This window comes from Glossina fuscipes, unplaced genomic scaffold (assembly GCF_014805625.2).
Source record: "Glossina fuscipes isolate IAEA_lab_2018 unplaced genomic scaffold, Yale_Gfus_2 61, whole genome shotgun sequence".
Lineage (NCBI taxonomy): Eukaryota > Metazoa > Arthropoda > Insecta > Diptera > Glossinidae > Glossina > Glossina fuscipes.
Genome location: NW_023998433.1, coordinates 1,652,724 through 1,680,212, shown reverse-complemented (window position 1 = coordinate 1,680,212; position 27,489 = coordinate 1,652,724). Strand labels below are relative to the sequence as shown.

Here is a 27,489-nt window from a genome sequence, read left to right as displayed (position 1 = left end):
AATATTTTCTAATAACTTAAAACAGTTCCAACGAAGTAAACAAACAAATGCTAATGAAATGAGTTTCTAATTGCAAAAATAAAAAGAAATAAAAAAAAAAAATTGAAAAAATAATTACAACTGAAGAATTTCTAAAATTATTTACTCTCCGAGTTTCATCTCCGCGCTCTCTCTCTCACTCTCTCTCTTTCTTTCTTTCTCTCTATTTCTCTCTCTGTCTCTCTAAGTTTCTTTTACTCTTTGCTTTTATATAAATATATCTTTAGTATATTCATATTTTATTTATTTAAAAATAAAATTTGTCTTTATTATGTACTCGTGTTATCAGTAACGTATAGACTAACTAAGATATTCATTTATATACATGTGAAATTCTCTGTGTCTATTGTCGCTGTCCACCGCAAAGATAAGTTTCTTCACATCTACTGTACAAGGCAAGTTATCTCTTAGCGTTGTATGCATTTCGGTACGTGTGCGCTTGTGTGGGTGCTTTTCTTTATTATTATTATTATTATTATTATTATTTTTTTTTTTTTTTTGGTTATTGCAAAAACAATTTATATTTTTTTATTTAATTTTTCTTGCGTTTTATTAAAAATAAATTTTATGAGAATTCAGTAGCAAAATTTGTCCATAGACTTTTAAAACAGTGGAAATGGTTCAAATTCGTTTTGTGCCTTAAGCTAAGCAGTTGACACGAAGCAAGACTTACATATATGCAAATATGAAACAAAGTCTCACAGAAAAAAAAAAACTACAATCCAAAAATAAACAAATAAAATAAACAAGTGAATAGTTAATAAAACATTAAATATATATATATATATCACTGTATCTATTTACATTTCACTGTAAACTAGGAATCAAAAAATTTGCAAAAATAAAAGAAAATTATTTTGTGATTAAGTCTCTGAAGGTAAGTAAGTGCATACGCGTTCTTAAAATTGAAATTAAACATGCCTTGATACTCTTTGTCAATAAAATACCGTTAAAGCTTTATAGCTATATGTATATATATATATATATATAGATTTAATTTAATATATATGCACATATCTGCTTGCCAGACTTTGGCGCTCACTGAACGCATTACGCGATTCGAGACATTAACGCCTAATATCTTATAAATAAACAGTGTGATCGGCAAAAATTCGACTACCAAAAGGTTAGTGTATCTGGAACCCGGTCGCTTCATTATTTTCATTGAGCAGAAGCAACTGTTTCTCCTTGCTGTTGTTAGCAAACTTACTCAAAAGGCAGCACGTAACGGTGCAAACAATTTTAAAACAAAAAAAAAAGCTATGTTCCCTTCCTTTTGTATTCCCTTCCTTTTTGCTTAAAATCTTTCATTCATTGATCATCGAATAGCGAGAACTCCAAATTAATTTAATCCAAATTCGTCTTCACTGAAATTGTGATCGATGTGCTTTGATACGCTTATAAGAAAAGTCTGGAGGAGCGAAAAGTCAATTTAGTAATCTCGGCGATTGCTTGGCCTCGTCGATAATTAACCAATTATCTTGGCACGTGGCGTTGGCGAAACTTTTGAGTTACTTAAAAGAAAGTTCAATAAAAATTGTTCGATCTATTCCGTTTCGCAAGTGTTATTAATTTGAACAGAAACCATTTTTATAGTTGAACTGTTACCAGAAGAATAGTTAAGCGATATTTATATTTAGTTGCTGACTTCATTAGCCTTGGCCTGTACATGATCGATTCGTGTTATGCAATCTATTGCAAAATAAGCAAAACGATGTGCGTGAAGGAATAATGGAAGACAGAGAGGATTATACATATTAAGATCTTTACCATTCAACCCATTCAACATGTATATCTATCCATATATGACAGAAAGACTGATACAATTAATATGTCATTTATCATAAGGGTGTCAAAGATGTATAAAGAAAATACTCATTGTATTTATTGCTTTTCATTTTTTGCGCTACATCAGCTTCCTAGTACTGCGGTGTCGCGTGTATAAGAATATGTTGATTTAAATTTTAGGCGGCTCTTATCGAAAATTTTGAACCAACTTATGTGTTAATTTTAATGTTTCAAAATTATGAACCCTTCCGTAAAGGGACTTAAATTATTCATGTACCTATTTTAGTATCCAATTGAAGTAAGCATCAGAGACTTCATGAAATGTGTGAATGCACGAAATGTGGATGGGCTCTTCTTACAGAGAGACGTTACTCTTTGTGCAAAGATTTGTTCTTGTTAACCTTTGAATTTTCTATGCTGTCGTGTACACAGGAGCTTTGAACACGTTATTCAGAAATTGTTTGAATAAGTTATGTTGTATGCCAAAGAACGTCGAAAGCAGAAACCGCTATCTGCCGCAAAAAGTGCTAGTGAATCGTGACGGGTGAGGGATAGAAAATGGGCATGATGTGGCAAATGGCCCGTATAAACTATATAAGGAGATATGAGGAAAAAAAAATTAATAATTATTAAATAATAATGCAAGTACAAACAAATAAGAAGGAGAAAAAAAAAAAAACATGTACACAACTAGCACAGAGGCACTCCCACAACCAGTACAGAACGAACAGAATTGCAAGTGAACCCATAAGCTATCGCAAACATGCAAAATCTTGGCAACCGATGCAGTAAATAACGCCAATTAACTGTCGACTCATAATGAGATGTTTAGATTGCAAGTTAGTTTAAATACGACATTGGCAAATCGCGCATATTAACCAAAGTTGTTTTGATACACTTTATAGAATTCGATATCGGGATTAAGTGACAGACATCACTTGGGTTTCTGCGAACAACTCTAAACGGGTTAAACAGCTCATAATTATACCTACATTGACGCAGCTTAATGAACGTGAAGTGCCTAGAGAAGCGGTTAGGGACATTAAAGCTTATCTCACCAAGTAATGTGGACGAATCGATAGTACCATTAATCAACTTTATTAAGAAGCGCATCAAAAATCAATTTACGTTTCTCATGTGACGGTAAGGATAACAGAGGCAACTTGTTTTCATAAGGAGGCAAAGAGACAAACGGGTGCCAACCCAAATTCCTAGGGGCAAACAACAAGAATTGATTTTGAACTGATTCAATTGAATATACATAACATCTATGGGGGGCAGACTACTCAACCGACTTATAATCAAGTATTGGCCTAACTAAGAACATGTATAGCTTTTTCGTAATGTAAGGTTCCTTCAGCTCTTTTGACCACCTCTTAATGAAACCAAGGAAGGATCTAGCTTTACTTAAAGAGATCTCAATGTGCGATCTAGCTGACTTTAATCATTTCGGGGAGATCAATAATGTATAAATTAAACGAAAGGGGTCATAAGTGGCTGCCTTGAGGGACGCCAGACGTCACGGGAAATTCATTCGAGGCGATGAAGTTAAACGGAACCCTGAATGATCTGTTATGGAGACACGATCTTATCCATTTCACTAAACAGAAAGGCAAGCCAGAGGTATAGAGTTTGAAGTTCAATAAATTATGGTTCACTAAGTCAAACACTTTGCTAAAATCAGTATATGCGACATTCGGGCGAGAGCCGCTAGAGAAAGCCTTGAAAGCACGGCAACCCAACTTTACGAGATTCGTGCAGTAGATCTTCCTTTCCGAAAGCCATGCTGGAACGGAAAAATATAAGATTTAATAGCAAAAACTAGATGCTGAGTAACAATTCGCTCAAACAATTTAGGACAAGACACTCAACTTGGCAATTCCGGGAAATGTATTATTCTCCCCGCTGTATTCGTATGACGTTACTCTTTCTAATCGATAATGGTTTCAATTGATGACTTATTGTTTGCTCAAACCGTGCTTCCATTCATATGACGATATCCGAAAAATTGGTTTTTCCTTTATGGGCAATCCCAAAAGATCTGATGTGATTGGGAATTGATAAAATTGAGTTAAAAAATTAAGAAGAATGTATAGCTAGCAGTGGACAATATTATCGTTACAAAACGCCCTTCTCTTCAAACAAACGCTTCGTATACCCTGTACCATTTATGGTATATTAAGTTCGTGCGGATGTGTGCAACAGCCAAAAGAAGTTGAGGTGGGTTTCCCCTTTACTGTACCGCTCTGCTTCTCTATCCGTTTGTCCCTCTTGCTTCCTTGCGTTCGATTTTTGAGATCTTTTGATGAAATTTGGCATACCTATGTGGTTTGGTCGAAGTACGAACACTCTTCAAAATTGTTCGGATTGGACAACTACTTCGACTACTTCTTATGTGACGTAAAGTTCGAAGACAGCGAATTGCAAGCCTTAACCCAGTTCAAACTCTCAACGAACTTTCGCTTAGCTTAGCGCTGCATAAATCAATACTTTGTAGATATTTACATGTCTTGGGAAGTATCCAAAAGAAAGCAAATAGCTACCAATTGACCGAAAATGCCATTTTTAACCGTTTCAACATCCCGCTACTTAAAAAAAGATGCGTTGTGAGTGACGATGGTATGTGAATTTACTCCGACAATCCCAAGCGCAAAAGTCGTGGGTTATTCAGCCTACTCACCAGACATGGCACCTTCTGATTACCATTTATTCAGATCAGTCCAGCATGGCTTGGGTAATATGCGGTTCCACAAAGTTGAAGAAGTGCGTAAATGGGTCGATGCCAAACCAATACCGCCATGTCGCCAGAAAAACGAGAAAAACTTGTCGTGAAGCTCGATGAATACTATGTTTAGACCGCGGGGATAAGTTTCAGTTTTCACTTAATGTACGTGTAATGTTCGTCATGTTGGAGACATATGCAATGCGTACGGTATCATATCGATATATAATAGTTTACACGGATCCTTCGAAACTTCAACATTTACCTTTAAAACAGTTGGTCGAATTAACAGTTGTATGCTCAGTATTAAGTCCAGCAATGGATCACATGCATGCATGTTTTCGTGAAATTCTATATATTTGAGCGATATTTTAATAAAAAATATTTCAACGAAATTGATTTAGCCGTAGGATAATCATATACTGTGGCATACGTGTACAAACTGCCTCATCCATGTGTGTATTACTCGTAAATCTATATGCTTGTATATATATATACGCGTATTGCTGCTAATCTGTATTAAATTACTTCAGTTGTTGTTGTCATTGTTTCTTTGAAAAGATAAGTATTAAATTATATGTATAAATGCGCCTAAAAACAAAGTGACACAACGAGGCAACCGCACGTAAGGATTTTTAGATGCATACACTTATTGATGCACTTATATTGTTACATGTATAATGCAAACATAAATTTTCATAAAAATATCTAATAATGTCTTCATTGCTATTGTTAAGGCTGAGCGTGGATGCCGCCCATTTGAGCTTAGCCAAGATTGTAATGTAATAATAATTAAATGTACACTATTTTGAAAGTCTTTCTTAATCTCTCGTACGTGCACATCAGTGCTAGTGTAAAAGGAAGGTTACAACACACCCCTGTTTAAAAAATTAATTGGAGCAGACAAATTCCTAAGCAATAAAATATAAAAAAAAAAAAAATTTTAAAAAAAAGAGGAAAAAATGAAAATATAAATAAATAAACAATAATTTGTATTTTTTTATAGTCTATTGGCATTGAAGATGCTGTGTGCCTGTGCCTCGCTGTTCATCTGACTTAAGTCGTATTTAAATTGATGCGTATTTTATAGCCACTTCATACCAGTTTAAAGTGCTAAAGCAGTTATCTCCTCAGTAGCGATTCGTAATGTATTTATATTAAATGTAATATACAAAATTATATAACACATATACACACGCATACATCATGCGTTTTATACATAGTTACTTTCATAGTATATTGAACTTCTTCCTCAGACTAAGATGTATTTAAATTTATTCATAAGTCATTTAAAATCTTTGATTGCCTTCCAGGACAACCTTTTCTGAATGCAATCTCTTTTCATACCAGCAACATTAGATATATGGGATTTGTAGCATTTTTCTAACTCATAGAAATGTACTTTTGATATGTCATTCACACGAGCGAAGTGAACGGAGTCGATTTAACTATCATACGATATCCAGGCATGTTTGTTCGCTGAAAGCACGATTACGCAGACATTTTGCTTGGAAGAACAAATTGATTTTAAAAGTTAATGTCTTTACTAAGAACGATATTATAAATGCGTTTGTGGAATACAATGCGTTGTTGGAATATATAAAAAAGATAAATGCATGTAAATAAATATATATGAATGAATAAATGCATGAATGAACGAATGAATGAGTGACGCAATGGTAGTAGTCCCGTCCATCCGTCTGCCAATCATTCAATCTGTTTCTTACTGTTCTAGCTAAACTGGTCTAAGGTCTCGGCTACGATAACGAATTGCGGTTCTTAGCTTGTACTGGAAACACTGTAAGATGCTGCCATCTACTTGTTAAAATTATTTATCTATAATATTGGCTTGGGAGTACAAATTAGTTCGGGAGTGCAAACATTTCTGTAGAGTGTAGAATAAAACTGCGTTTTGTTCATGTCAAAGTATCGTCTACAAGCTATACCGCATTAAGGCGTACAAAACATAGCTTCGTGGAGGCTTGAATAGTTTTAGCTAACTTCGTGGTATAAAAATCGCCATTTGCGGGAAACTTCACTTTTCTAGCTTAAAACGAAGAAAGTGCTGCTAAATGCTTAGCAGTGATAGGATAAGAAATAATGGATAGATTACGTTGTCCAAAGACCAAGTAATCATGATGAACAGTAGGCGAACCATTAACATCGACGATAAAGGTGAATACCTAGAGTAATATGATTTTAGTGGACGAGGTTATGTATTATGTGTATTATGAGTTGTTCCAACCAAATGAAACGATCACTAGGGAGTGATAAAAATGGCCGCGATCAATATCACGGAATTCGGCCCCGTATAGCAAAACTCGTTCAGCAAATGTTTGCGGTTACAACCTGAAATGTCCTCCGCTCCCTCCGTTATCAGCGGGCGTTATTCTTTTCGATTAACGCGACCTATAATAGATGACTTATTATTTTCTCGAATCATGTTTTGATGCTTATAGCGTCGTAGCCTCGAAAGACAAGGCATTTTTCTGAAATGAAATTCGAAAATTGCCTGAGAGATAGAAAAGAATAGTAGTCATCATGGATGGGTAATACATTGATTAAGCTTTTCATTCATTTTATTGTTAAATAAATGTGTCTTGGGCCAAAAAATAAAAAGCGGACAGAACTAATTTATATTCTCAACATTATTTCAATAATAACACATCCTCAATGGATCGTGTCCACATATCGCGCACATATCAAGTATTTTTTATTTTCAAAATTTCTTATAACCTAATATTTTAATCATTCTCATAAACGACAAGCCATAACTTATCGTCGATTAATGGGTAGCAAGCTACTTTGCATATGTATGTCGAATAAAATAATCCTTAGATTATTCCATAATATAAAATTAAAAAAGATTTAAAAAAAAAAAAAAAAAACCATAAAACTATTGAGGAAATCACTGAAACCTTTCGATTATGACACAAAAGTAAGAAAGAAAGTCGATTTGCTCCTTAGATTGATCAATTTTGATTTATTGTGACTTTGTTTATTCTTGAAGGCTAGAGCTTGGATAGATATAAAGAAGAACTTAGAATTTATAAAATCATATTAGGTTACATTTTAATAACAGAATTAACAAATTTGACAAATGTTTTGTTTGCTTAAACAAATATGAAATAATTAGTTGAAATTCGTTTCTCTGAGAATTTTTGTTTAACAAAATGCAAAACAAAACTATTCAGCGTTTTTTTACAATTATTTAATTAGTCGTTTCAGGTAAACGCGTACACACACACACACACTTCCAATCGAACCTAAGTAATCTTGTTATTTGCAGTTTTATTTAAGCATTTAACCAAGCCATGGTTCTGCACACTTCTTATTGGAAAGTTTTAACACGACGAAAACAAGTGAACAACGAAGGTACCGATGGCGATAGCAGATTAAATCGAGTTTTGGGTCTTTACGATCTAACCGCGTTGGGAGTAGGGTCCACTCTAGGTGCCGGAGTCTATATATTAGCCGGTCAGATAGCTAAAGATCAGGCTGGCCCTTCAGTCATGATATCTTTTGCTATAGCCGCCCTAGCTTCTCTATTGGCGGGTAAGTGCAAATAAATATGTTTTGAAAAAATTATTTTTTTTTTTTATTTGTAGTATTATTATTTTTTATATAATAGAGCGGAGCGAGTGTATGTTTTGTTTGTAGCGAAGTATATTTATATTTTATTTCTTTTTCTCTTCTTCATTTTTTTGTTTTATTTAAAGGTGCTTGCTATGCTGAGTTTGGTGCTCGCGTTCCCAAAGCGGGATCCGCCTATATATACAGTTATGTGTGCATAGGGGAATTTGCTGCTTTTGTTATCGGTTGGAATTTGATACTGGAATATATCATTGGCACGGCGAGCGTGTGTCGTGGCATTAGCTTGTATTTAGACAGTTTGATTAACGATACATTAAAGATTACGTTCGCCGAAGTGGCGCCTATAAATGTCAGTTTTTTGGGCAGTTACTTTGATTTTTTTGCTTGCAGTTTGGTAATTGTGTTCGGAGGTAAATGCAATTAATAGATTTAAAATTAAAAATGCCTGCATAATAAATTGTTTTGTATATTTGAAAATCCCTTTCTTCTCGACACAGTTGCTCTGGCATTTGGCGTTGAAACTTCTACTATGGCTAATAACTTTTTCACTTGTCTTAACTTATTCATATTACTTTTTGTTATAATAGCAGGTTCAATGAAAGGTAAGAAATACCTCTTTGTTTTCATTATTATATTTATTATTATTATTATGTCGCCTAATAATTCCTATTTTTAATCTTATTCTCGTAGCTAACTTTTCCAATTGGAATATTAATGTAAATCATGTTAATAAAAGCGACCTTCCTCCTGATATCAATTTAGGGAATGGCGGATATTTTCCTTTTGGTTTTCAAGGCACTCTCAAGGGTGCCGCGACTTGTTTCTTTGGATTTGTCGGTTTTGATTGCATAGCTACGACAGGGGAGGAAGTGCGTAATCCTGCCAAGAATATACCCAGATCATTTATATTGTCTTTGTTAATCATATTCTTGTGCTATTTTGGTGTTTCGACCGTGTTAACATTAATGACACCCTATTATCAACAAGATGCTAACGCTCCTTTGCCCAGTGCTTTTAAGGAAGTTGGCTGGGATTTCGCTATGTGGTTAGTTACTATTGGCGGTTTAATTGGTTTAATTGCGAGTTTGTTGGGGGCCCTTTTCCCTTTACCCAGAATTATTTACTCGATGGCTCAGGATGGTTTGTTATTTCGATCTCTGGGTAAAATACATCCTAAATATAAAGTACCGGTAATAGGGTCAATTATTGCCGCCTTCTTAACAGGTAACGTTTATGTAGATTATGTAGATTAAATGATAAAATAACATTTTAACGTATTTGAAATTTTAGCTCTAATTGCCGGCTTATTCGATTTGGCTCAATTAGTGAATTTGCTTTCGATTGGTACTTTGCTTGCATACAGTATGGTGGCTGTATCCATAACAATATTGCGATACATGGATAATTCCAATTGCACAGGCCGTATTCAAAATAATGGCTATCAACAAATACCGGAAGAGAGAAGGCGGGGGAGAGATAACAGTAACGGGAGCATATCGCGCAACAATCTCAGCAATGGTTTCAATGGTCTAAGCGGTTATAGCCATTCGGAGAGCTCTTTACTTACCAGCAAAGGCGAACGCATTACTTTTATTTGCGTAGTGAAACAACTTTTTAATTCTCGCAGACTAGAAATACCAACTAAATTATCCACCCGTATAGTGGGCGTCTTAACAACATTATTTTGTATGTGTAACGTAAAGAGCAAGAAATTATGTTATCACATCGTTAGCAACGTTAATTATTTTTTTTTAGGTTTACTATCTATGGGTATTGGTTTGATATTCATGCAATCGTATGATGCTCTGCGCAATCGGGAGCCTTGGATTTTAATTTCACTTTCAGTCTTACTGTCACTCATAATTCTGGTATTAATTTTTATATGCCTGCAACCTTGTGAAATTCCAAATCGTGCCTTATTTAGAGTTCCTTTTGTGCCCATAGTACCGGCCATAAGCATATTTATTAACATCTATCTTATGCTACAATTGGACACAATGACTTGGATACGTTTTGGTATCTGGATGGCTATAGGTAAAAGAATATTATGCATGATTTTAATTAAATATTTACACTGACATCTTGAAATGTTTCTCACTAACTGCATGTACTGTTTGTGTTCATATGTTGCGTGCATGCATTAGGTTTACCTATGTTTGTAGCGTGTTGGTGCATGAATGATATTAAAAATCCAGCCAAGCGACATCCCGATAGAAAGCAATTTGAAGAGTTAATAAAGAAATCCACACTAGTCCAAGTGAAGTATGTAGAAAAATCGTTATCATCTACAGATTGTAACATATATTGCAACAGTGGTTGGCAACAGGAAAACGAAAAAAGTATCAAAAATTTAGATGAAATCATAAATATAAGGGACGTAGCTGCCGAACTAAAGGAAATGAAGCACTCAAATGGCAAATTATTCTACGTTAGTGAGGAGCCCGCAAACGATGAGTCTACCAAAGTTGTATCCCTTCCTGCACATACTGATACCACAGCTGAGGAAAATTCAGTTATGGCGTTTTTAGACGACGTTTTGCAATTAGAAGAGGAGGGCGGAAGAGAAATTGCCACCCATTTGAATAGAAAAGAAGCTTTCAGTCAACGTAATGAAAGTATCGACTCGTCAATGATACCCACTGTTACAAAGAGTACTACTGTAGCCACGGTACACAGCAGCAGCGATACGTCAGAGCACGACTCAGGAGAAATTTACGAGCGACATAGCGAACGTTCATTTAGTTCACATGATAATTCAACGAACGAAGAGAGCTTAAACGAAAGGCGTTTACAAGCTGAACAATTAGTAGAAGATATCTTGAAAAGTTCAAGACTCAATAAAATTTTGCAAAATCGAGAAATAAATGATAGAAAAAATGAAGATCACTTCATAACTTGTCAAGTCTCTCGAGAATCTATAAAATCGGTGACCAGTCCTTTGCACTCGGAAGATTTCAAAAATAGACTTAGTCGACTTATTATAAAACCTGTAGAATCGAAATTTATCAAAGACAATAAGGAATACGATATAGAAAGACCAGGTAAGAATTCGTTAACCAAACTACAGTACTCCAAAAGCGAAGCGGATGTCAGAAATGCTCTAATGAAGGCAATAGAAACTCGTGGTGTCCCTTTAAGGATGAATTCGCAAAATAATATCCAAGTACCTAAAGCACCAAAATTTGATCCAGTTCTATATAGTACTATGACTACTTTGAGAAGTATTAAAGACAGAGCAGATTTAGCAGTCATCCTGAAAAGTAGTGAACTTGATGGACATAAAGACAAACAAAAAGTAACAAATGGGTCCGGAGGTAATGCGGAAGTCCCGTTTAAGGTTAAGTTAGAAGCTTTACTAAAACGTGGTCCTTCGCATCGTACTCAACGCCTCTTACCGCCGGAACCTAAGAGACCAAATTCAATTTCTGCCATTAAAATCGAAGACTCTGATGGGGGAATACTATTTGCGACAACAGCCTTCAAATCAGAAGACAATCTCAGTTATAATTCAAAATCGGTTGAGACCTTATTGGAGGCCCGTAAGGCTTTAAAGCCGATCCAAAATAAACCGTATCACTTATAGTATTCAAATAAATTTACGCATATAGTATTATAGGTATTAGTTCGTGAATTACATAAAGTATTAACAACATATTCAAGTGCATGCTCTTGCATTGTATTTTAATAAAATGTTTCATAATTTTTGTTTATGTGTTTACTGGACATATCTGTCAATACATACTTACTCGTTTCAAATATTTTCATCTCATTCATCTGCAGGCTTGTTCACTTACCTCTCGTACGGTCTTCCGAATAGCTTTAAGCAGTTGAACAGACAACGTCTCGGTTGGCAAAAATTAAAATATAGCGAATACTTTTAAATGGTTACACAAACACAATACAAATATTTATCTTTACAAGCCGTATGCATACATGCAGATGGTATTTGTGTACACACACACATATATACACTATATACATTTTTATGTACAATATGTTAAGTTGTATAAGAAAATGAAACATAAAACTGATTTTAATACGCATATAGGGCTAATTGTTAAAATACGTGTAAATGTATATACAAACATATACATGTACACATGTAAAAGTGTATAAATAAATAGATATTTTCAAACGACTAAATTCAAAAAAGAGAATAAATAAAAAAATGCATAAGAAAGAAAAATCTAAAATGAATGAAAAGAAAACACGTAAGAAAAATATATTCGGCAGGAGCCGAATCTTGCATAGCCAACACTATGTTTTTCGCATTTTACTCTCCAAGCTCTTTTTTTTTGATACTCATATCGTTGGTATTATTAAGAAAAAATTAATCAACCAGGTCGCGGTCCGTATCATATTCATTTTAGAATTAATTTTATTTTAGGCAGATAATATATCCTCATATGCGTGAGAATGTACAAAATAATTTTAAACATTCTGTCTTGTTTGCCTTTCGATAAACAAGCGTAAAACCGCAAAAAAAAGAGAAAAAAAAAAATTTAATTAATTTTGCACTTAAAGGATAGAGTGCTTCGTAAATTAAACATCGAAAATTTCATTCTTCTAATTTTAATAATTTGCGAGCAACGAGCAAAAACCCATAAATTTTTGTTAAGAAAAACGTAGTCGCATTCAGTTTATGGTCTACTGTTGGGTTTTACTCTGGCCAATAGTTGCGATTTATACCAACTTGCGTGCAAAAACTTCCAATATTGTTAGCAAATTTGAAGTGGATACTTTGAGTTTTGCGACCAGGGGAGTGTCAATAACGAACACCACACATACACACAGACGGACAGATATGATTAAATCAATTCACAATTTCACGATGATCCACAACATGTATATATATATATATATATATACGTTATGTGGTCTCTGAAGCTTCCTTTTGGATGCTACATATATTATGAAAAAAAAAAAAAAAGAAAAGAAAACACAAAATGAATGTATCGCCATCTTACAGAGGTGAGTATAAAAGAAAAAAACATGTCTAGATTAAATGTTATGTAAGCCGAAGCACAAGCATTCTCTCAATTCTCACAGTGAAAATCAATATCGCAAAACTATGTCAACGAATTGGAATATCATTCCAGAATATGCATAGAACTCAACTATATCGTGCATTAACATATTAAGTTTTTCATTTCATTTGTAACATCACAATACATTTGCACATACCTATATATATTCCCTTGATCTCAAAATAATATTTTAAATAGATTTAGTCACATACATCCGTCTTAAGTGCTCGCATTCGACGGGCAAATATTTTACATATTAATTTAACAGAGAATATTATCAATAGTTGCAAATAAATTTGAGAGAGAATGGGCGTGATTTGAAAAAAAAAACCACAACTCTTAACAAATATTTAAATTTCGTATAAATTTGTTTTGAACGTTCATTCAATAATGGCCTTTACTGAACAGTTGAACCAGTCTCAGTAAAGAAAATACTTTGGACATTTGGTAACTTCATCTTGCACTTCGGTACCCAAAAATATCTTCTTCTTAAGTCGAATACAAATTCAATTGACTCACAATGTTGCATCCAATGCTGAAATGAGAATGTATGACAATTTCGCTGGCGTTTTCGGCGATACGATTACTACTTGACGTCTACGATCCAACAAAATATCTCCGTGCACGGGCAACGTCTAACAAGGCCGGGCAGAAAAATTAAAAAGAAATGTGATCGGAATGGGAGAAAACTTCATGTTGGAGACATGTTTCACGAAAAGCAATCGAAGTGCATTGATAACCGTGCGAATATACTCACATCCCTAAGTCAGTCGCATGACAATTATAGCTAAAAATATCAGTTTACCTTAATTAAGGAAACGCAACTCTTACGGTAGTTATTATAAAAAGGAATTTCTTGAAAAATCGCTAAATTTCTAAAACTATGTAAGCTTCTAAACGCCGGCTCAAGCTCTGATTGATTCGTAATCACAACTATTCGGATGAAGTAAACATGACTATAGCCAATACTTTTGGATTCTAGACAACAAGACAAAGCACTTCTTCGTAAAGCACAACTTGTTTGAATTCATTTCAGCCGAAGCATGCCAGCCTTAGTACTCTCTAAATTATAGCTTAAGCTTTGCAACCCACAATTTAGTAGACAAATTCTATAGCGCAAAGTATTACTTGATCGCTCGTAATTGCACTTCCGACGATTAACAGTCGTAACCAATCGACTATTGACCTCATTCGCCAAACTAACGAAAAGTATCTTTAATTAATACTTGCCTACATTCCCAACCAGTCACCAACGTTTTAGTAGGAATTACTTTTTTATGTAGTGATGAAGATGTTCAAACTAGCTTATGTTGATGGAGGCAATCTACCAGTCGTCTGCCTGGTCGAATGATCTTTCGCAACTTTTAGACCGTCATGCAACTCATAGCACCGTCGTTACAAAATTTCTATGTTTGGTGAAAATATTATTACTTGTAATTTTCAGAGCGGGCAACTGTGCCTAGATCAAAACAAAAATTAATAATTCTTACGACGCGAATATCATATAACTACAACGTATCAGGGCTTTGGTTCGGTTTGTGGGCTTCAAGGGTTTTCCCGCAAAAAACATATACGCACTTGAATTTCTTTCCATAGTTTGTGCCACGCATATGCTAACTGGTGCGGCTTTAAAACTTTTTCAGATGAAAAATTATTTTCAGTTTACTCATAGATTTTTATTCGCTTATGTGCAGCCCCAGTCAACTTAATGAAAAGTTAAATATTTTCTATATATGTATGTGTGTGGCCATTTCATAACATATTTCATATCTTTAACAAATTTACCTTCTAAACACTAAACAAGATAAACTCGGCATCAATTGTTTACCATGTACCTGCAATAAATATAAATTTCAAGTGATTTTTCAAATCATGCGCAACATATCTGCGATATCAGCGTTTGAAATTGTTAACGATTGACTTAAATACAAATATATATCGGAGATTTTTTTCGTTTGCTTTTATGTTGTTAAGGAAACTGAACACCTTTAGTATGTTTATTGGTTTCTTTATTTAAATTATTTCCATTATCTGCTTTTAGTGCAGGGAATTTTGAGTCGTTGTTAACGAAGTCCAATTGCTAGTGCTTTCTAAGGGTGTAATGGCCGCACTACCAGTGGCCGGTATTACTGTCTCCGCAGCATGTGATGTACGCATTTGCGTCGGATTAGTGTCATCCGTAACATTGATTGAAGTATCTGCCTTGAGGTGGGAACATTCCAATGTTAAAACAGTTGAAGCTTCATCGGAATTTCTATATAAAACGCTATTGTTATTATCCAGTTCAGTTTTGGCAATTTCCACGGGTTCCAAAGGATGAGGAGCATAGGAACTGCACGGAGACGAGACGAAATCAAGTGGTCAAGATGTTGTGTAATTCGTTAGAAGAGAAATTAAATAAAAAAATCATTGCTAACTAAACCGTCAATTAGTTGAAGACCTTTTTTCTAATTTCATGTTGTATGACCCCCGTTAAGGATATCAAAAGCTTACCCGATTTCTGAGACTAAAGGTATATATTCCGGTTGATAGGCGTAAGCAGTAGCGGCGTTTTGATATAAACCATATTCTGCGGCGGTGCCGTTGTGCCAGGAAGCGCTAGAATAGCCAAGGGTTGGACCGCTTAACACATTAGTGTAAAGTTGATGAGAATTAGGGGAAGTAGGTGTAGGATGATAAACTTGATGGTGGCTAGCAGGAGGGGTTGCATAAGTTTGAGCAGATAAACTTGTAGCGGCGCTTTGATACATATCAGCTGCATGTGTAGTCTGTATAGACTGCACAGATTCACTGTACTGGTGGTTGTGGGGTGCGGTCAGATGGTGCAATGTGTAACCTGGCGAGGGTGTCGTATACGTGGGGGAACTATTGTTAATAGGCGAGGGAGAGTTATGCGAGGCTAAAAATTAACGAATTAATCAAATGATTATTTCACTCATTTTACATTAGCAACTTGGCATTTACATATAACCCTGGCAGTGTTGGTTGGCATTGGTCCAGCCGATACTGTTGACGAACTCCAATAGTTGCCATTGCTTTGCCAGGATCCAGGATATGTGTACACGGTGGTAGAAGAACTAGGCTCGACCGGTATAAAACTCGATTGACTATAGGAACTAGAGAAGCTGTTTGGCGAAGAATTGTTTAAAGTTGTGCTTGATTGTTGTAAGTTGTTGGGTGTTTGCGGTGCTGAGGGGAGCTGCGGTGGCGAAGCATTACCCGTGCTGCCATTTGAACCTGCGCCGGACCCAGTTATTATACGCGGTCTGGTATATGGTGCAGGCCTGGTCGATAAACTTGATCTGCTGGGCAATGCTCTGCCGTAACGATCACAAGCACCCGGAGCGAGTGGGGTGTTACTCAATGATAAAGTTGCCGCGCTGGAAGAATTTACTGTTGCTGCGTTGTAATGAGAAGGTGGTGGTATTAGCCAGCCATAGTGAGCATCATGAGAGTATAAAGTGTCAGGACGTTCCTTGAAAAGGAATTTATCCATTATTATTAATTATTGTCAGTCAGCTCCGAATAGATAACGCTTTACCTTAGCATCTAAAAAAGCTTTAGCGAAGGGATTATATTTGATTTTCAATGAGGTCACTTCCTCATTTTGATAAGCGGTTACAGCTATAAACTGTGTCTCAGGAAATGGATAGGTTACCACATGTCGTTGCTCTGAGCCTACTCTAACCAGGTGCACGCGTGGTTCATATTTATGCAATGAATTTAACATAATCTACAAAATAATATTGAATCCGAAAATATTTCCGAGGGTATTGAAGTCACGCCACCATACCTGACCGTTGCCGTTCGTTTTATTGGTCAATTTAACTTTGGCAAAGGATATGGGCTCCTTCATCCAATGTGCGCCGAAATTGGGAGACTCGGGATGCACATAAATCGGATTTGATGGCGGCACTTCTGCCTTACCACCCGGTACCCATTCCCCATTCACATATTTCCAGCGATGAGTATCAACTTGCACGAATTCCAACAAGACGGTATACATGGCGGCCGGATCTAGCCCAGATGCGCTAATTTTCACTACTGGGAACATGCGACTTAAACGAGAACATCATCAAAAGAATTAGTTTAGCAATAATTTTTTAATTTTTTTTGTTTTTTATATATAATTTTTAAAAATATTGCTTGTTGCATGACTATATCAATTAACACTTTTATATTAAACACGGAATAAAAAACAAAATCATTTACAAAAGTTTTGTTATTTTTGTTTTATTTTGGATGCATTTACAAAACGTTAGAATCTTATTAAGGCATTCAAAAGTTTTCCTTTTTCTTTTTCTTTAAAATTAAAAAAGAAAGAAAGAAAGAAAAAAAAATAAAAATAAAAAAAGAAAAGAAAACAAGAAAACAAAAAGCAGCCTTCAAAAGTAATTTGCAAACAAAACGTTCTAAACTTTGTAAACATTTAACACCTTTGCAAGTGCACACATGAACACACGCATACACATTCAAAGACATACTTACCGACCATTTTTAGTTACAATCATTTCATTGGTAAGATTTTGAAAGCGCAACCATAACTCGCGCTCATCTAAGGTTACATGCAGATTACGTTCCATAACATTGGGACTGTTACGGCTGCCTGTCAACTTGGCCGAGCTATTTAAAATGTCGTCGCGCAAGCGCTGCGGACTGTGATGGGTTTCATTGCCAGAGCCATTAGCAGCTGCATGGGGATCTATAGCCGATAATATATGAGAAGTGGAGATTTCTTCTGTAACATAAATAAATATGTAAATGTATATGTAATTACGATAAATACTAATACTATAATTTATTAATTGCAATTGTTACTCTTTTTTCTTTTCACAATGCATTTTTTAATTGAAAATCTTATATTTTTAAAACTCATCAGGTAATCTACTACAGGTAAATAAATATATAATAACAAAAAACAAAACAAAAAAGAGTAATTTAAACCGACAGAATAGTGTAGAATATCATTCCGCAAGTATATGTTGGTGATTATGTAGGGTATCAGCGCAGATCAGCTAAGCAGAATGAAAACAAAAATTTCATTTACAATGAATCAAAAGACGTAAGCAAAAAGCTCGTTCCCATATACCACGACATTTGAATGCGTACGCAAAACGAAATGCGTGATTAAAACTTTTACTCACACACTTCATAACAATTCATTAAAGGTGATTGTTATTGTAAAAACGTTCATAATTTTATTAATTTACAAGGGACAATATAAACATCCTGATATATGGTATTTTAAATGTTAGATACACATACATAACTGATACGAACCTCCGCCGTCCCTGCTTAGACTTGTTCGCGACGCACTATCTTAGGCAGATTCTGAGTGAATTTGAAGGCTAAAAAAGAGACCGCTTTCTATATTAAGATGAATGATACTATAAATCGGCGGCAGTATTTCTTTTTTCTCTCTTTCTATTAAAATATTTTTTTTTTTCTTAATTTCACGTATTACTCATGTTGTGTGTCGGCGTTTTAATACTATATTGCACATTTTAAGTATGCTTATGCATGCGAGGACAGACAACGGCATGCATACAAACAACAAACAATAGCAGTCTCAGAAAAATAACATCCCACACGATGTTGTTCCTATCGTCTGGAAAATGAGTGAGCAAAATGTTCTCCGGCCGTCATAAATTTGAGGGAATCCTTTGGTGTTTTACAATCCGGGCAAATATAAAAATATATATTGTGTGTACGGCAGGCAGCATCAAAATGTCTAAATAATGCGTTCGATATAGCTCTGATATATTCTGTTATACCAAAATAGTAGCTAAGTAAAATCTCTGAATTTTTGTTTTTAAAGGTCATAAGCCAAAGTATGCATACATCCATCAAAAAAAAAAAAAAAATGTTTGTTATGCTGGATTCTACTTTTATTAGTTTCTCAATTTCTTGATTAAAATGTTATACATTTGTTAAAAAAAGAAATAAGAACAATTTTTAAACAAGATTTTGAGAAGAGAACAAATACTCACTTAGACAAGATATTCTAGCAAGCAATCAAATCGTAAGAGCATTACGGCCTAATCGATAATACACGAAATAAGAGAGGACTTGTAAAATTACATTTATTAAGTAACCCTATGAAGCATATAAAATTTGATCTGTAATGTAGGGAATAATTCAAACATTTTTTAATTTTAAAATGATCGATGTGCAGGCGGAAGATGCCTACTTTCAATAAAAAGGAGCAAACGATGCATATTCGTGTAAAAAAATTCGATCTATCTAAACCCGTTACGCAGGAGAAGCGATGACGAAAGCCCAAAAAGTTGGACATTTAATGCGAAATATATAGATGTACGCAAGCCAAACCCGAGACCAAGAATGCAAATATCTGTTTTATTAAAAAGTTATACGTTATACGTTATACGTATATATATTAGAAATTAATTTATATTTTTCCCTTATGTATTTATGCAAAGAACACATCAAGTTACAATCGCATCTTATTAGATTAGAACTTTTTAAGGAACCATTTTAAAAAATATTGAATTCACGAAATTTCTTTTATTTATGATTATTTTACTTTAAAAATTTATTACAAATAGTTTCGTTCGGAGAAGTAATTATTGTGCTTTTCTTTCATTTATCTAGAATCACCGTTTTACTATCTCTACATTTTCCGGTATTTTATTGTCGAAAAAAAATGAAAATTTAGCCACAATTTAGTTATGGCATCTAACTTAGCTGCATAATATTTGAACGTTGTTCAATTACGCAAATTAAAGGAACGAACTTCGTTCATCAATAAATTAAATAAAGAACTTTGCCCGGCATTTTTTAAATATTCATTCCTGGATGGATAACACAATAGCATCAAGTTCCGTTTACGACATTAAGCAGATTGAATGACAAGTGCATGTATAGGAGCTAAGCGATTTTATTTTCAAGAATTATTTTGATAAAAGTAGGAAAGATATATATATATATATATAAGGGGAATATTTGCGAGAGATAAACTCAAGAGAGTTGACTCGTAATATTCGAACGAACAAAACTACGAAAGCAGTGAAAGGCGAAAATGATAAAGTAATGCGAAGTATCAGTGTACACAACGGTTAAAGTCGGTGACTGTAACATTTTACTACATAAAGTAATCATTTTCTACTTAGTATTATTGACTTATTGAGTGCATAAAGACACTAATCATGGAAAGCTTAAAATTACATTTTCAACGTTTTTGTTGTTCGATTTGAAGAAATCCGCTGCCGAAACCCATCAAACACTTTTAGAGGTATCCCAATTATCGGTTTTAACTTCAACGGTTTAAAAGTTTGATTTGCATGTCAATGACAAACAATGTCATGGAGGATCAAAGAAGTTCGAAGACAATGGAATGCAAGACTAGTTGGAAAACCCAGAAAAACTCCGCGTAAACTCTCAAAGCACTGCCGAAAATCTTAGCAATTGACGAATCGACTTTTTCTAGACGTATAAGCTCCAAAAGGAGGCAAAATGCTTGCCGCACTAATTGACTGAAAATGACACATCGAACCGTTTCAACAGTGTGGTTTCATTGCTTGCCGGGCAAAAAAAGGAAAGTTTTCTTTGGCGCATTGTGACTGACGATGGAACGTAAACCTGCTACGACAGTCCCAAATGCAAATATTCATGAGTTAGTCTAGCAGAGCCACACACATCGACACCGAAGCGCAACATCAGTGGGATCAGTGCAGTAACATGTAGTGTATTACGAGCGGTTAAAAGCCAATGAAACTGTCATTGCAGATGTCTACCGACGTCAATTGAACAAGTTGAACAAAGTGTTGTTGCAAAAAAAGACAGCAATAGCAGTTAACAGACGCAAAGTCATCCTCTTGCATGACAACGCGCCGCCAGACGTTGCAAGAGTTGTGAATGGGAAGTGCTGCCGCACTCAGCGTACTTGCCAAACAAAGCACCTTCTTATTACCACTTATTCAGACAGCAGATGGGAGCAGCATGGTGTAGCTGGAGTGCGGTTTCGAAATAGTTAAGAAGTGCAAAAATGGCTCGATCGCTGCTCAATGAATTTCGTTCCTTTTTCACGTGTATAAATATTTTGATTAACGGATATTGTGCCGATCTTTCTCAATGAATATCGTTTTCATATGAAAAAATTATCAAAGTACATACATGCAAGCACCTAGTATATATGATTTTGTGTGAACCGTGTGCGAAGAAGATTTTGCTAAAAATTATAAATAAAACCTTCCTTAACCTAAAAATCAAGATTCACTGATACCACCTAAATTTCAAATAAGTGTTGGATAGAAACATAAAATTACAGGAGCCTTTTTTTTACTTTACAATATAATAAAAATAAAATGAAAAAAAATTATTAATTTTTTAGTTGCTTGAAAGCGAAAAATCAGACCAAACTGTTAGTCTCATTATTTTTTCTCTTGTAAAACTCTCAGAGCAAAGCAAGGTGTGATCAGAAACTACAATTTTTATTACGTTTTAAAGCCTTCTCGAAAATTGATAGCAACTGCAACTGCAAACTAATACATGTCAAAATCTAATAAAAAAAAAATATACAGATAGCCCGGTTATACCTTAGACCACTTGCTTTATAGCTTGCGTAAAGTTTGAGTGGGTGTATGCAATACGCAGAAAGATTTGAGATGGACTCAATTTTTATTGTAAGCCCTTTTATTGTCTGCCCGTTTGTCCGATGTGCGATGCAAGTTCATATATAATTTTATGCTCAAGCTGCGGATCGCAATTTTGCTGCTGTTGATAGTGGACCGGTTCTGACAACTTTGGCGACCACCCCCCGTATAAGGTCTTATTTTGAAAATCATTATATGAAAAAAATTATAAACAATTATGAATAACTAACTAACTGCTTTAAGCGAAGTGATGTCGAATCAACGATTTGGCGACTGTAATGTTTTGAACTCTTCCTCGGAATCATTCCGTTAAGACTTATAGTTGATTCTTTATTGTCGGGGAACAAAATTGCAAAGTAATAATTTAATGAAAAAAATATTATTTGCTATTAATGGCACGATTCAAGCGCCAATTTTAGTTAATGTTTTTTTTTAATTTAAATTAACGGAGGAGAAAACGGATTCCTTCCTAGATCGTGATCATAGTTTGAATAGATTAGCAATCAGATGGATGATCAAGTCCATAGACTCGATTATATTGATTTCAATGTTATATAAGAATGTATGCACTTGCTATTCGTAGTCTCCACATATGACAAATTTGACATATTCTCTGCATCGGATATAATTTCATTCAAAGAGCTCTTAATGTATCTCATTTGCGACTACCTTTGGCATGAAATTTCAGATTTCTTGTTGATGGAGAAAGCGCGTAATATAATTGTATTTGTCATATTAACTAAGAAAAATTTTAGGTTTGTCAACTAAATATAAATGTGAAGGCGTAAGATCAGCAACACACGGGCAGAAGGTGTAAACTCTAACAATTTTCACCAAAGTGACGAGGGTCCACCATAAAGGTGGCTACAATTTGGCCAATTTTCGTGGTGCTTAAGATATTAATAACCCAAAAAGATATTATAATAGTAATAATAGGGTATGCGCGCGCGTATAGTGTAGACAGTACATACAGTATTTAGTTTTAAAATACCTTATAAACAAATATATCAAAAAATAGAAGTAAAGAAGCAACACACATTGCATAACAAGTAACGATGGTAATTTTTTTTTTTTTGGATTTGCAAACATAACATGATGCGTTGAATTGTTTATTATATATATTTGCATTTATCATTTTTATTCAATTCTTCAACTCTTTTGTTTATTTTTCGATAAACCAGCATTATACCGAAATATATGTTCGCATAAATATGAACAATTGGGATACGTACGTCGCTTTTTACGATACGTACGTCGAGTTAATTTCGTGCCAATTAATACCAAATTTTTCTAGTACCAAGATTTCTCTTCATATTTTCGTAATAAAACTTGTAATGTTCTAATTCTAATCTTAGCATTGGTTCGCTTATTGACTCAATTTCGAAGAACATGAAAATTTCAATGTCACATAAAGAAAGCGTGCCAATGGAGGACCACTTTCCAAGCTAAGAAACCTTTAAGTAGTTCGCCCACGTAAAACGAACTCCGATACGAATTTAATATTTTCATGTATTTTAGTTTGATGTATGCACTACACCGATAATAAATAAAAATCGTCGGTACGAATTTTAAAACCTATTTCGAAACTTTGTTTGTGGCAGTTAGATTGAACGCAGTATATATTATCATTTCTGATTTGTGGTTAATATGTTATGTTAAAGTTAATCATAAATGACTCGGTTATATTTAAAACGAAACTCATATTTATACGAAATGTGTATTGCTTTTATGATTTCTCTCTCTCAGACTTGTAAGACTCATTAACTCTTCAGCGAGAATGTAACAAATAAAAAATCATTCAGCTATTCTCGCACAAGATTTCTCTGTGTCGTCAGACATAGGTTTAATTGAGTGCGTATTAAAATATTTAAAAAAAAAAAAAAAAACAAAAAACAAAAAACATCCTCGATATTTTTTCCCCGCTTCTAATATATGATTAGAAAAACCTTTCCGTTTCGATTACTTCAAAGTACAAGTAAGTGTAAATTAAGACTTCACAAAGCAATAAGCGCGAAGCTCTAAGCGGATTTCTCTATACCAGTTTCTCTATCCGTTTATTAAATTCAAGAGTTGAAGGAGGAAAACAATATCCTCTTCCTAAGACGGGCGGGCATCCCCAATTTTTTCCGCATTCGTACAGACACTGTATTTCACTATTGTAGGACATATTTTACTATTGTAGTGCATGAGTTACGCACCGAAACCTTATACATTTGCTTTTAAAGGCGAAGCTATTCTTAGCTTAAGTTGTCTTGCGAATGGGTCTCTTGAACGCCTTGTCGCATTTTCAGTGCAAAACGTGCGTGGAAAAGCTTCCAATTTTCTGCCAAATACGAATTCAATTACTTCACACTTGTGGACGCACACTGCGGACTGTTTGCGCAGACGGATAGATAGACAGACGAGCATTCTTAAATTGATTCAAAATTTGAAGGCGATTAAGAATTTTGCAAACACTCTTGACAAAATGAATATAATTCCGTACTTGGGCGAAGGGTTTCATTTACGTTTTGTAAACATTGAAATTATCGACGTATTTTCGACGAAAGCAAAGCTCTCAAAGCCCGCATTATTGCAAAAATATGTAAATATGTAAAAATGATTTCTCGATCGGCAGAATTGCGCACCAAGGACCTTAAAAAGTAGACATTCTTGATGCGGGTCAAATTGAGCGTAGTTTATTTCCTTCTTACTCTTGGATTCATACAGAAAAATTTGTCGATATTATTCCGTTGTTGGTGACACTCAAAAGTGCGCATCAACAACTCGACTCGAAATCAAACAAGCGCTGTTAGTAAGCTCAAACTGAACATGGCGTGTGCAAGCTAAGTAAAGTCCTAAATGAATCTTGAAAAAAACAATCGAAAATTGTAATATATTTTGATGAAAAAATTACAATTTGCGGCAGATATCGGCTTGAAAATTGATTTAAATCTTTCCAAGGGGGAAACACCTTTTGGCACGCCCAAAAAACCCTTTTTGAAATGATTTGTATGATGGATGCATACGTTTCCATTCGTATTCCGTATAATATAACAGAGACGTTACTAGTTCTGGGCATTGTTTTTGCTTTGCCGAACTTGTTTTATAATCAAATTTCTATCCGCGAGTTTTATTTTGATTGTACATCGCTTCGGAAGTTCAAATTTGGTGCAAAGTCACAAAAACTGTGATAAAGAAACGTGTTGTTTTCTCTTATGCCTAATGAGCGATCACGACGTATGTTGTCACACACACACACACATTGGCTGCTCGGCGCTAACTGCCTATGTACATCATTTTTCATGGGCAGTAACAACTTTCGAAAAAAAAAAACTTTTTTAAGCATTTTTTCAAACATCTTTGCTAAGTATTTTATTTATATAAGAAATGTTTAGAAATGGAAATATTATTCTGTAATTTTTCTGATTATTTTAATTTAATATATACATTCATATACATATTAAAAAGTTCGTTGTGCAAATAATAATTATTATCATTGTAATTAGTTTGATTACAGAAGCAAGCTCTAAGACTAAAGTCTTAAAGCACTACCACCATCTAAGGCCGTCGACTTTATTAAAAACTATATCATACTTCAGAATTGAACGCACGACCAGTTGTTAATCGAGATTTTGTTGCCATTTGGGCCGACTTAAATTTATTTACGAAATTTCTTTTTTTTTTTTGTATTTTTTGTATTTTTCTTTTTACCACTTTCAATATCAAGTTAATGCAAAAAACTTTCACTCTCCCCCGCTTCTTTCTGACCGTCACATCGTGTTACATATATAGCGGACATCGTTTAAGTGACTGTAAGCATTTCTGAACTGAACGATGAACAATTTCAGTATTGTAGTGACGGACTGTTATAATTTTTTTTTCTTTTTTTTTCTGTTTATTACAGGCGCTTTCCTCAGCAGATCGTTTGACCCTTGCGTGCCAGTCAACAGGCAGATAAACCGACTGAATTAGAGATGGACTCTACCGAAATCGCACAGTAATACGGAATTGGAACATTATTAAGCTGTTGATCGTATATTTGGCTATAACATATGGAGGGAAAGATTAAATAAACAGTGATAGTGTAGTATAATAATAATAACATAACAGCCTGTGTTGCCGTAGCTTGCATCCAAAATTCAAAAAATTCTATATAAATTTGCTAGAACAACGAAGCAGAAGGACTTTATCAGTCAGACAGTATGTATACAAATATATTACAATATATATACAAAATCCAAGATAATGAACATCTAATCTATACATTGACCGTTTTTCCAGTTTGTCGCTTAATTCTTTTTATTTTAATATTAGTAAATAATGAAGCACAACCAGCATAAGCAACAAAAGTGAATGTAGTGTGTGGGTGAGGGTCAAAGGTAGGCAGTACGATGGCGAATGAGTCTAATTCGATTAGCAAATGCTTGAAAATAATTTCCAAATCATTTTAAGTATAACTTACGCATCTTTACGCGTCTTCAGTAATTTCGAACGCACACAGTGCCGCAACGAAATTATATATGATTTTAGTTAATCAATCCTTCACTTCATAGGTTTTACGTTGAGTTATGTGTTTTTAAAAGCAATTTTTTTTTTCTTATTTTTTACAAATATAAAATTAAAATTAAAACGATCCGTTGATAAAACAAAAAAAATATATCCATATATATATATATAAATAAATAAATAAAAAATAAAAATAAACTGTGCACTTTAGATATAAAAAAGATTTTTATTCGCTACTGCAAGACAGCACGTCGAACTGTTTATTGTATTGTTTAGTGTTGCCCTATAAACACTTTTAACACTTGCATGTCAAATGTGTCACGCGCCATACATATAATGTTTAAGTTCACAAAGAAGCAACGGCAACAGCAACAGCAACAGCAAACGGAAACGGAACTTGTTAATGTCATAAATGCCAAATATAACCGCAAATATGTACAACAGATATTTGCTGCTTAACGATAATTTGAGAATTTCACAGGTTACCCTCCGTTAAATCGTTAAATTACCGGTTATTAATATACGCCCGTTAATCAACACTTTCGGTAACGCATTTTATGCCATTTTCTCACAGATTGTTATTATTATTATTATTATTATTATTATTGTGATTAATGTTTAATGCCGATGTTGCACTTATACTAATGGTAATGTGTGCTGATGATACCGGTGGTGTCGCTCAGTTTTTTGTACTAAAGTTTTGCACAAACTGTAATTAATTAGTATCCATTTGTCAAGCGTGTGTGCCCGTGAACGTATGCGTGTTTATGTGCGTACGAACAGATGTGTGTTTTAACGATGATGTGAATATCATCAGTCAATGATAAGACGGCAACGGAATTTTTGTCATAACTTATTATTTATAGAAAAAGTTTGTCAATTTTTGTCTTTTCAAAACAAACCATTAATCGAAATTTATTGTCTCTTAAGAAAGAGAGCCGTGTTATCTGATTTGCACTGTCTGTTTCTTTTTAATTATTTATTTATTTATTTGCTGTAATGTATCACTAATTTTTATGTAACATCACTTCTTTTTTCTTTTGCGCTTTCTTTTTTTTTTTGATTCTCTCGCTTATTAATAGCATGAAAGTTTTTCAGGACATTTTTTTTTTTTTTTTGTCTTACATGAAAAACAATATTTTTCTAATTCAAAATAATGCGTTATCAAAACCGTTTGCATACCGCGTAACTAATGATTGATGATAATTTGCTTAGCCAT

General features: G+C 34.3%; 2 protein-coding genes across 6 annotated transcripts; one reads left to right on the top strand and one right to left on the bottom strand.

Annotated features, from left to right (window-relative positions):
• Positions 1-286: 286 nt before the first annotated feature.
• Positions 287-12,170, top strand: LOC119637762 (high affinity cationic amino acid transporter 1). Of its 5 annotated transcripts, XM_038034025.1 has the most exons (10): positions 567-916; positions 5,556-5,692; positions 7,839-8,104; positions 8,269-8,553; positions 8,641-8,745; positions 8,834-9,367; positions 9,434-9,829; positions 9,899-10,177; positions 10,288-10,405; positions 10,457-12,170. In XM_038034025.1, the coding sequence occupies exons 3-10, from the start codon at positions 7,864-7,866 to the stop codon at positions 11,724-11,726; spliced, it is 3,228 nt and encodes a 1,075-aa protein (XP_037889953.1). In that variant the 5' UTR covers positions 567-916; positions 5,556-5,692; positions 7,839-7,863; the 3' UTR covers positions 11,727-12,170. The 5 variants fall into 5 exon arrangements, with proteins under 5 accessions (XP_037889951.1, XP_037889953.1, XP_037889949.1 ...); XM_038034021.1 differs by having other exon boundaries at positions 10,288-12,170; XM_038034023.1 differs by lacking the exons at positions 567-916; positions 5,556-5,692 and adding an exon at positions 287-434 and having other exon boundaries at positions 10,288-12,170.
• Positions 12,171-15,633: 3,463 nt separating this feature from the next.
• On the bottom strand, positions 15,634-26,365 carry LOC119637894 (T-related protein). The gene is made up of 6 exons (XM_038034334.1): positions 26,227-26,365; positions 17,659-17,908; positions 16,964-17,228; positions 16,712-16,903; positions 16,135-16,645; positions 15,634-16,069 (listed from the first exon to the last, which is right to left on the bottom strand). The coding sequence occupies exons 1-6, from the start codon at positions 26,228-26,230 to the stop codon at positions 15,660-15,662; spliced, it is 1,632 nt and encodes a 543-aa protein (XP_037890262.1). The 5' UTR covers positions 26,231-26,365; the 3' UTR covers positions 15,634-15,659.
• Between the last annotated feature and the right edge of the window lie 1,124 nt (positions 26,366-27,489).